Source organism: Xiphophorus maculatus, chromosome 2, assembly GCF_002775205.1.
Source record: "Xiphophorus maculatus strain JP 163 A chromosome 2, X_maculatus-5.0-male, whole genome shotgun sequence".
Lineage (NCBI taxonomy): Eukaryota > Metazoa > Chordata > Actinopteri > Cyprinodontiformes > Poeciliidae > Xiphophorus > Xiphophorus maculatus.
In genome coordinates, this window is record NC_036444.1 from 11,504,352 (window position 1) to 11,516,463 (window position 12,112).

Here is a 12,112-nt window from a genome sequence, read left to right on the forward strand (position 1 = left end):
GAAGCACATGTGTAATAATTCCCCTGTGCAGCTCCTCCAAAGTTATAAGACCACTCTTGACTGCTTTGCTGAATGACCTCAAGTAGGTCATCACTTTAGGTGATGACCCACTTGCAATAGGTAGGTTTGAAGTTCTGCCATATTCTTTCTATTTTAGAATGACCGATTGAACAGCTCTGCAAAATCTAAAATTGAGCAAAAGTGGCTCTCAAAAAAGGACACTTGAGGAATTAGTTCAGTAGTTTATTGACATAGAAATAAAGACAGGCTTTTAAATTTCAAGCCATGCTTACAAAGTGCTTTCATGTTGTTCTTTTACAGTTTAGAGCAAAACTGAGTCAAAACTAAAGTGACTGAACTCCTACACAGAAACAGAAGGGACAAAAAGAGACCTCAATAGCAGTAATCCCATTTAGGCTTATTTTAAAAGCCTGGAAATAACTACTACAAAAAAGCAAAATCCCACTCTGTTCCAGTTTCCAGTCAGTGCGTTGATACATCCACTGTCCTCTGTTCGTTCTGAAAGTTAAGACAACCTTCAGTCTCTGCTAAGAAATCTGCAGAAAGATCCTGGATTAGCAGCATTCATTTTAGTTGATTGAGTTGTGAGCGTTTGGAGTGAGGGGTCAGTGTGGTCAGCGGTTGTCCTCGCTGCTAAAGCTGCTTGTTTGCACATGGAGATTAAAGTGCTTTTTGGAGATTAGTACTGAGCTCACTCAAGTTCAGACAGCAGGAACAATATTGATGCTGAAAGCTGATGTTAGGCAGACAGCTAAGTTTGAGAAAATAGTCTGCTGGTAAAATGTTTGTTAAACTTGGTGAAAAACCGACACGATTGTAGTATTTATATTTTCTTATTTGCAGTATTTACTTTAAAAGAACATTAAGATAAGGCAAGTTTTGTCATCTAATTGATTGTAATGTATGCTCCTACTGTTTTCTGTGCCAAATACAGTTAATAATTGTGAATATCTGATCAGTTCTGGGAAATCTGCATTTATCACAGTTCAACTAACAGATAAATGTAATTGGATTACCTCAAGCTTCAAAACAAACTAAGTCTATGAATTCATAAAATAATGAATGATTATTGCTGTTTTATATTTCATGCGTCACTAAAATTGGAACCATACTTTGTCAATTGAGCTGAATTAAAAGATAAAACTCTTAACTCATTGTACAAATGTGTTCAAAAGATTTTGTTTGGAAAAAAGTTTACCTCTGCAGATCTTTGAGTTTGGAGAATATCTTTTTTTTTTGAGGTGACAGTGGTAGGAGTTCTGCTCTGAAAGTAGAAGTGTTCAATTTGAATAAAATCTCTGTAATATTGGTTTTATTAAACTATTAAAACTGTTCTGGTTTGCTGTGTTTAGACCAAACACCCAAACTTAAGTTAGAGCTTTGTCATTAGACCTCACTTGCAGGTCTAATGACCTGCAAGAGATGCAGGGGTTTGGGATTTGGTATCTGCAAATGACTGATTGGTATCACAAAAAGTCCTGATTGGAACATCTGCATGGACGAGTCTTGACTGGCCATCGCATACCATGGCTGATTTAGAAACCATAAATTTGTCTCAACTTGTCATGAAAAACACAATTTATTATAAAAGGAATAATAAACTGTGAGAGCCCCCAGGTCTTTGAATCAAGACTGGATACTTCTGGCTGGATCAGGCATTGCCTCTCCAATTTCTCCTTTCTTTAGCTACTAAATCCTAAAATTATAGGAAGCTGGGGTTTCCTACCTCTTCAATGATTTCCTGCCACTTCCCCTCATCATTAAGAAAGAAAAATCACAAAGCATATGTGACACAACACCAGTTGGCTCTTTTTCTCTCAGGAACATTTTAGTAATTCACAGATTTAGTTCTTAGGCCATATTTACCCTTTGTTTGTTTGACATCTAACTCTCTCACAGCATTTTGTTTCTTTATAAATGCCGTAACATTCACAGATCTAAAGAAATTCCTCAGTGAGAACAGTGCTATCAAAAAGTCATTGAAAATTACTGCTACAACTATAAAAAAAAACTAAATGGATAGGGTAAACATCGGTGTCAAGTTTTCCATCTGTGGTCCAATGGAAATGAATGATTTGGAAAGGTTGAATGCTCCAGTACGCCTCTGATTGGAGGTGTGATGCTAGCCGTAGCTGTGGGGGCTGCGGGGGTTGATGGGGGAGAAGTCCTCCCTGCCGTTCTGTCCAATTAGCTGGTAGAGTCGGTGACTGAGGTTCTGCACCTGACAGGTGCCAAGAACGCACCCCACCCTCATCAGATGACCATGGCCCCTTGAGCTTCCACTGTTGGCATGACGACGACCCCTTGAACCCCGCTGCCACACCGGTTCCACCGGCAGCGCGTTATTGTTTCCTTGAAGAAGCATGTCAGACAACTTTGATGATGGGTCTCTGTGCGGTGGGGCCCTCCCAGTGTGTTGTGTATCTTCCTGTGGGATTGGATTACTGATGGCAGCAGAAAGATCAGACACACCTGGTGGGGAGTTGGGGTAAGACGCTTTACAGATTCTGGGTTCACCTAACCTGAAAAAAGAGGAAATAATACAGAAGAATAAATATATTGTTTTTTTTTTTTACAAATGGGAAATTAATTTATTGCTATCCTTTATAAAAAAAGACCTAAGTTACTATTTCACTGTATTCTAGTTCTACCAAAACTATAAATGCAGACAGTACCAACAAAAATAATTCACAATTGAGAATAATTTTGTTTGACTAAGCTTGCCACAGAATGCTATTAAATCACATGTCCAGTATGCTGGTCAACTAGGTCTCTAAATTGTTGCTCTAAGACAACATTTATTTCAGACTTCATTTCCCAAAAACTTGCACCTCACATTCAAGCAGAAGTCTTTGTTATCACCACTCTCTCCTTGGTTGTACATTATGTTTTGCGTTGATCCCTGATTTCAGTTCTCCATAAATGATGCCATTACTCTTCCTAATTTTCTGCTGTGGCCTCTTTTGACTTATCTATGCACATTACTATAAACGTGAAAGACAGCAATTGTTCCCGTCATGAGATTGTAAATTTGATCTTTTTCTCCAAGCAGTGAAAAAATAGATAAAAATAGTAGAGGAAATATCAAAAGGACTTTGACTTGTTTCAGACTTGCCTCACAGAATAATCACTTTGCGATTGTTGTGTTCTTCAAAACCCTTTCAGCGCCTACACTTTTGACCCTGCAGAGCAGAGCTGCTAAATAATGATTTTTTGTTTCCTTTGTAATTTCTTAGTTAATAGTTGAAATTTCCCTGAGTCTCAAATATGGGCCAGCAACCCCTGAAGTTTGCTCTCCTTGCTGCACCCAACCAGACTGGAGTGGTTCAAACCGACAGACCTGAGAAGCAGCTGACGCTACTGTTTGCTCGGTCATCAGCACAGCTTAAAGAAAATATTATTTCGAGTTAATCAACGACAGCATGCAACTGATGCTTCTCGGGGGAGTACAGAGGGAGAGAACAGGGAAGTTACAGCCATGAATAGCATTATAGATGTTGCAGAGAGGCTCCAATACTTTTCCCCATGTGTGTCTTTAAAGCACTCATTTTCCCACCTCCATGCTGACTTGCAAAGTTTTTGTCTTCAGTTGTCACAATGCCCCTTTTTTCTTTTTCTTTAGACGTTCAAGAGTTCAAATGCATAAAAGTCGTATGACCCTTTAGAGATTATGCAACATCCAGTACACATGAGGAAAAATTGTAATGACATAGGAAAGTTAATTATTGTTACAAAAGTTATGTGTGTTTGAACCAAGATAGTGGAATTCATGTATATTGCTTTGCAAAAGGACACATAGAATTAATTTCACTTTAAATATACAGCTAAATTTCACAGCAAACATCTCAAGAGAGTTTACAAAAAAGGAATTTCAATCTGATCACATAAACATTATAACTGATCCTAGTTTTTAAAGTGCATTAAGCTCAGTTTATCATTAGATAGATAGATAGATAGATAGATAGATAGATAGATAGATAGATAGATAGATAGATAGATAGATAGATAGATAGATAGATAGATAGATAGATAGATAGATAGATAGATAGATAGATAGATAGATAGATAGATAGATAGATAGATAGATAGATAGATAGATAGATAGATAGATAGATAGATAGATAGATAGATAGATAGATAGATAGATAGATAGATAGATAGATAGATAGATAGATAGATAGATAGATAGATAGATAGATAGATAGATAGATAGATAGATAGATAGATAGATAGATAGATAGATAGATGATAATAATAATACTGGATTTCTGTTTAACTTTCATGGTATGTGTGTTACAATCCCTATATCACAAAAAAAGGCAAACCATTTTTTCTTGTTCTCAATGATCCTTATATGAAGAAGGAAAACATATAAAAATACACAAGTATCTCATAAAACCCATTACTTAATCTCCTTGCTTATTTTTTATTTTGGGGTACGCTACAATTTTGTGTTATTACAAATGAGTAAATGCTTGTTTATCCGATTATTTTTTACCTCTAAACAAAATGTAAAAATGATTGCTAAAGATTTTTTTATTTGTTTGTTTGCTGTGAAAAGTGGGCTAGAAAACAGTTAGTAATCCAGCAGCTAATACTAACTGGTTTTCTGATTACTCCTCTGGCTGGACACCGGGCCCCTCACTGCCAACACAAATGCAATCTCTCACTGTGTTTTACTGGTAAAAGCAGTTTTAAATGGTTTTAATGGGTGCTCAATGTACCCATTAAATACACCCAATTCCATTTCTTGATAATTGATTATATTGTTAAATTACACATAAATGTAAAGATACCCTCACTTTACACAGACTGTGGTATTATTTAAATGTATCAGAAATATGTATATTTTCTTTCCACCCATCTAAAACACTCATCCACCCAGAACAATTATATGATTAAGCAATCACTTGTAGTTGAAAAAAATGTCTCTGTGTATCATGGGAGTTCCATTTGTTATTTGGAGTTATGCAAGTTAAAATTAAATAAAGCTGGTTCAAATTTATTATGTGTACAGAGTTATGTACCAGTTGTAAAAAAAAAAAAAAAGTTAACCAAAAGAAATGAAAGGTAATGATTTTACCACAAACAAATGAAAGAAAAATTTGTTTCTGAATGTTCACGACTTTTGAGTTGGTGGGAAACATTGTGTTCTCCTGGATAAGTGAAGCACTATCAATGTCATGGGTTTGACCTCATTATTTTTTATGAACACATCCTCTTGATCCTTTGATCTGTCTACGCACATCATAAGTTCTGTTTATTATTTTTGTCTAGAAACATTATTTTGTTTGAGGCACAAAACAAACTGAGTTGTCCATGCATAAGAAACTTTCTTTAAAGTGCAAAATGATACGAAACTGGGGTGTTTAGGAGAACTGAAGCTGTTGGAAAAAGACAAAACAAGCCAGACACAAAATATTGAATGGGTGTAGTAATGCAAGTGTTCATGCAGGTGAACACTAACCATAAAACCTATGAATACTCAAAATATGAAGTGGAAATACTTTCTGTATTTCTCTCTTTAGAAGTGAAAAAGTAATTTCAAAAGCAATGTTTCACAGTGAAAAATCTTTGTGGACATTCCTCTCTTTAAAAAAGGACGTGAGCATCAGGTATCTCACCTAGATCTGCAAAGTAACATTACTGGTTAAAACCACAGCAGGAAGTCAATGTGAATGTTGCCAGAATTATACAGGTTTGGAATTACAGTTATTGTCATAATACCAACCATTCACTCCTGTGGGGATTGGATTTAGAACATAAGACTTTTATGTCCCTTGTTTGCGTCACCAAGCACTTTTCCTGACTTCCTCATCCTTAAAAGACTAATCACTGTACATATCTTCACTTTGTGAATTCAAAATGTTAGATGAAGACTTTGCCAACACCAGTTTTTCCACCTCAGGTGGATGTGATGCTATACAAGTTTGGCTTTCCAAACATGCAGTAATGTTATGTTAATGTTAGTAATGTCTTTTGTTTTCTAAATTTGGATAGATCTCACATATAAACAGTACCATGGCAAATTATTAAAATAGAATTAAATAAAATCTAAATATGTTTTAAATGCCTGCCTGAATCTCAGAGCAGCATTTTATTTGAAAAGCATTTATTTGAGACATATCAATCTCAGGAAAGTCATAAAACTAAATGCTTCAGCATATTTCAGTGGAAAAAACTCAAGCCAGTTGCCAATCATTTCTGGAAGTTTAGCACAATGACTTTCATGACACACCCTACATGTGGTAATAGAACCCAAGTGAAGCAGATGGGATATATTTGAGATTCCACAGGGCTTTGCTAGCAAGTTAAGAGTTGAAGTTCTTGACAACTAAAAAAATCACTGAATAAGTTTAGCTTGTTGTAAAGTTATATCCTCTTCCCTGTTAAAAATACAAGCATCCACCATTGCATCACTTCAAATTGTCAAAAATAATCTTACTTCCTCTCTTCCTGTGTGAATTTTGCAACAAATAATGTGAACCAATGAGGAGACAGAGATCAAAATGAGCTTCACCAAAATTTCTCCCATGATCCAACACAGCAAGAGATTGTCTACAAAATGAGCACACATCAGCATGTTCACACACCTCCCTTCCTCAACTCCTCGAAACTCTTTTTGCACAGACAAAACTTTGAGTCTCCATCAGATTCCTGCTGTTTCACAATAAGGTCCTCCTTTTCTCTCTCTCTTTGCCAGCTTCTTGTTCTCTTTTGGCATTTTGGATAAGTGGCAGTGTGATGCAATATCAGCCTGAGTTGAATAACTGTGAGATGTTTTTTTTCTCCTCTACATCCAGGGGTTTGCTATTAAGGTTAAACTAATTTACTTTGAATTGTCCTGCCTGACTTCCACATTATCTTGCTCTTTGTGTTTATATTGTTGTAGATTCCCTCTTTGCTACTGCCAGGGTGAAGCTTGGCCCCTCGGTATGTGAATCTATTCCTGCCCCAAATCCCACTAAATCACCCTCACCTCCATCTCAACCTCCTGCTGCAGAGACGAATAACCTCGTTCTATTGGTGGACCCTTTTCCCACATAAATGAATGCCAAAATGCACTAATGGACTTCATTTTTCACCAACTGCTGCTCAAAACTACAATCATGAGTGTTTTACCTTTTTAAGGGGCCATTTTATGTATTTCCCACATGTACATAGTGCTCTGGGAAGGGAAGTTCTGTGAGGTAACAGCATGTCTAGAGACTGCAGCTCCAAGGAGGAGCTTTGTACAAATAGGCAGCGTTTAGCAAGCATTTAGGCACCCCCTTAATGGCTGCCAAGCGAGATTGAAACATTCCTCATGCATGAAAAAAATGAAAGCAACACTCTGGGTATGTTTTTGATGAAGGAATAATATTAAAGCATGATGTAAAGCTCAAAAAATACTATTTGACATAATACCTCCCTTTTAACTCTAATTATAAAAGTTCAGACAGTGTTTCATGCTATAAGTCTAAACAATAACAACGAAATGAAAACAAGTGAATATTTAAATATATTATCATTATTATTACTGTTATTACTATCATCATTATTATTAAGCAACACCTATGATCCTATGTTGAATGTCCTGCTACTCTGCTGATGTTAGAAGTACATAGTAATCTTGTTACATAAAATCTGTTCTTTTCCAAAGTCCAATTCCATTATAATTAGCTTTGTGTTGAAAACAAAACAAGACTTTAGCAAATAAAAAAGCATGATTTGGGTGTATTTGCCGTTTTTGTGTGAGTGCAAACAGTAATCTGAATTGTTTTAAGAGTTTGTGATTCAAGAAAGCAGAGGGTTACCTGTGTCTGTGAGCTCTCAGACTCCGGGACTGGATCTCCAGAGGCAGGAGGCTGAGCAGCAAGCACAGCCACACCAGAGGGAGGCCAGTCATGGCAGCAGAGAGGGGCAAACCTTCCTGTAGGAGGCAGATCTCAGTAGAGCCAGGTAGGATCAAAATTTTGATTTTTTTTTAAATAACAGAGAAAACAGCTGTGAGCAACAGCTGAGTCAAAGCAAAATTGTAGATTATAAGTCCTGTCTAACAGGTAAAGAGTTCCGGATTGGCTTTAATGAAGACCAGTATTATCAGGCGTGTCTGCTGCGTCCTCTGAGCACTGACCTGTTATCTGACGTGAGAAGTCAGTACTTGATTGGAGTGCTCTTTGGGAACAACTGGAGGGTTTCTCATTTATAAATCCACTCTGGAGAAGCAGGAGGAGGCGGGAGGAGGGAGGCTTATTCTTTTTCCTCCTCAACAACCAAAACCTCCAATAACCTAATTAAACTCCCCTTAAAGCTCCAGTCTTCTCATGTGATAGTAGTTGGAGCAGAAAACCGTGTGCTGTATTGTGTGTAAATGTGTAAGCCTGAGTAATAGGACCCCTGAAGACTGTTTAGGGGATCTAAAGTTAGATTTTATGTCACAACTCTTTTGGCTTCATAATGCAACGGAAAGATAATAGTGTAATGGAGAAACTCGTCTCCATTACACTTTACAAGATTGTAAAGGCTTAAAATCTTCCGAGGATTGTTGAAAACTGCCTTTACATAGATTTTTTTTAAATTGAGATATAACTCGATAAACTTTTATTTTTTAAATGGGGTCATAACTGTTATGAATACACAATATCTGGAAGGAATTGTCTGATAAATAACATGTTGTACCAAAAGTGTAAAAAGAGTAAGGTGTTCGTACACCCTCAGGCCTTTTTACAATGTTTTTTCCATAAAGGACAGACATTTAGACATTTATAAGGTCAGCAGCAAAACTTGACATTTAACTGCTGTCCTCGGTGTGTTTCAGAGCAAATAAAATTTAATGAAGTAATTTCAAGCAAATTCATTTCTGGAACCTCTTCCTTTAAAACATTTTCAGTATTTTAAGAATATTTTGTTTACTGCTTTGTGACGTTCTCCTGTTGAGCAACGTAAGTCCAGCAGCATTGGGATTTAGTTTGGTAAGACCAGCTCTGAGCTGATGATGTTTTCAGATGATCTGTTTGTAACTGACAGGCACCTATAAGGAAAAAATGCTCTTACACATTAGAACAGCAAAGAAGGTTTTAGCTTTGCATGAACTGATTGTGATGAACAAAGAGTTCAGCTCTGAGGCAACCTGCGATTCTTGTTTTATGAGCTCCAGACATGAAAGGTCTGAAGAGATTGTGTTCAGAATTAGTAAAGAAGTAAAGAAAGTAAGGGATCTGTAGAGGTACTACAGTAGTCCAAGCATCCACTGCAGTGAAATTGTTCTCTGTACCATGAAAGAACTTTTCTTTTCTGCCAAGGAGGACACAGATGAGAACATCAGAGTCTGAGACTAATTAAAGGACTCTTCTGTATTTTGAGGTGGCTTCAGTTCTTAATTAAAGGACTGTGCGGTGAGGGCGCTCCTGTCTGTGACTCAGCAGTTTGTGGTATTAAAGTCTGAGCTCAGTTTGCAGCCTCGACTCAGTCCAGCATGTGCATTAACACATCCTCAACCTGCCTAGAGAACAAGCCTCGGAGTGTGTGTGACTGCAGGGGTGTGCGGTCACACAAACTCCAGACAACCCACATTTATCCTCTCTCCCCCTCTGAGTCCTTTGCAGATTAAGCACCTTGCAAAGATTCAGTTTTCATTACTTGTATCTGCTCAACAAGTCAGACTGAAATCAAAGACTGCACTTTAGATATCGCTGTTCGCTCCATTTTTAATTGAACCCTTTTCACTATTTTTGCCCTGATTTCCTTCTCATGCCTTTAAAACCAGCAACATTTTACCCCTAGTAAAGATAGGATGAAAAAGAAATTTAATAAATGAATCTTTTTTTTTTTGCAATCTCACTCTGAAAGTAATATATATTTTTAAGGTTTTGTTGCCTCTGGTGGCCTTTATATGACAGTGAATTGACAGGAAAGTGTGTAATGAGAGAAGGGGGAAGACATGGAGCAAAGGTCGCCAGGCCGGGAATTGAACCTGTGACAGCCGCGTCGAGGACTAAAGCCTCCATATGTGGGTTGTGCTTAACTCCTGCGCCACCACAGCAACCCTAAAAGTAATATTTTAATAAATAGACAAAACTATGAATAACTTTGACCACTAGGTGCTGCTAAAATGCCTCTGATGCGATGATTTTTGTGGTCTATAAACCAACCATAAACCACCATGTAGGCTGTATTTACAGTTGATGTAATGTGTGTTTATAATCACCACGACTAACATAAATAAAGGGTTGAAACATTAATCTTTTTGTCATTAATCAATATAATGTATTACACTTACAATTACACAGCTGATGCAGCGGTGGCCTGTGACGTCATCAGCTTTGCCACAGTCAAACTCCGGACTAAACATCCGGACGTTGTTATTGTGTCTTGTCTCTTGTCTTGTCTCTATGCTGTAACTGCGAAGTAATTTCCCTGCTGGGATGAATAAAGTACTTCTATTCTATTCTATCTATAATGATTTGAGTTATAAAAATGTATTTTTCAAAAATGTTCTAACAATTTTGTAAGTGGGTTTGTATACAACAGTGAAGATGTGACATTTCACTATTTTGTTGTGTTATTCCAGTGTAAACCAGAACAATTCATAACTCTCAGAAGGACAGCCCCAACACTGGATTTGTTCCATGCTAAAGGTAGAGATTCTGTGTACTCTTTGGCATGATTTGGATTTTATAAATGTGGTGTTTTATTTAATGATGTAATGATTATTTTTTGTTTTTATTCTTAGACTTGACAATTACTATAATGATAGTTTTCCCATGTAAAACATCTCTACAATGTTGTTTTGATAGGTTTTTGGAGATTAAAGTGTTCTTTTGAAATGCATTATTCATTGAGGAGGTAAAGAAATAAAATTGGACTGCTAAATGAGCAACTAGACTGATCGACTTGTGACCAATGGCTAAAAGAAATGCTCTCTATGTCACAGAAAGTGATGTCACTAAAAGTTAACAGAAATTCTGGTTGCTCTGATTGTTGGGGCTACCAATTGTTGTGCATCTGGAAACTTTGTGGAGAAATAAATTAAAAATGTGATATTTTTTTTCTAACTTAAATTGTTGGTAGGCCAGCTGCTAAAAATTATTAATTCATTGTAAAACTATTACATATCTTTACCAGGGGTGTCAACAAATGTGAACACCATAAGATGAATCACCCCAGTGAACGTCACATTGTGACACGGACTCCAGAGTAAAACAACTATTATGTTGCATATGTCAAACATATTAGATAGAAGTGGACATCGTCTATAATGAGTGCTCAGTGCAGCAGAACCAAACAGAACATGCAGAAATTAATTCATGATAACACCAGAATGATAAGTGGCGTTTCTTAAAAATATGTTGTTAAAATGTAATTGATTGTCTGAATTTTTGCCATGGGTATGACTGCTTGGTTTAATTAATCGATTTCAGCAATGACTCGTTTTGGAGATTGCAGCTGCATGGTTTTGGTCGCCCCTTAGTGGTGATATAAGAAATTACAAGATGACCAGCTAAAAGATGTGCAAACTCTTGTATTTTATTGTTAAAAAAAAACAATAATGTTCATGTTCACCTTTTTGCTATATATTTTTTTTTATTTTTCATGTGTTTGAAAGTGTTGTGACTAAAAAATATATTGTTAGTTAGAAAAGAAAGTTGATGCATTTCTATTGGTAGGATGATCAACTGCAAGTTACATGTAAAAAAAAAAAACAAACTATAGTTACAACTAAAGTTGTTACACTGTTAGAAATTGCTACATTACATTTTTAAAAAGGCTGTGGTAAGTTAATTAAAAATACTAAAATTATAAGATCCTGGTAGTATTGCACAGCTTACAACATTGATGTATGTAATAATTACATTGCAAAGGGTCATTTGGAATGAAGTATTAGCTAATACACTTACTGGTCTCTTTAATAGGTATACTTTGCTGCTACTCCTTTTCCCTTTATCACTGATTTATGTCTTCATGGTACAAATTCAACAAGGTGCAACAATTATTGAGATTTTTTTTCCATATTGCACAACAGAATCAAGAAATTGCAGCAGACTTGTCAGCTGCACATTCATTATGTGAAATTTGCATTCCACCATTCTCCAAATCTACTGGGTTAAGA

General features: G+C 36.4%; 1 protein-coding gene across 1 annotated transcript; it reads right to left on the bottom strand.

Moving 5' to 3' along the window:
- Positions 1-650: 650 nt before the first annotated feature.
- On the bottom strand, positions 651-8,167 carry adm2 (adrenomedullin 2). Its single transcript, XM_023351828.1, has 3 exons — positions 8,138-8,167; positions 7,818-7,933; positions 651-2,543 (listed from the first exon to the last, which is right to left on the bottom strand). The coding sequence occupies exons 2-3, from the start codon at positions 7,907-7,909 to the stop codon at positions 2,144-2,146; spliced, it is 492 nt and encodes a 163-aa protein (XP_023207596.1). The 5' UTR covers positions 7,910-7,933; positions 8,138-8,167; the 3' UTR covers positions 651-2,143.
- Between the last annotated feature and the right edge of the window lie 3,945 nt (positions 8,168-12,112).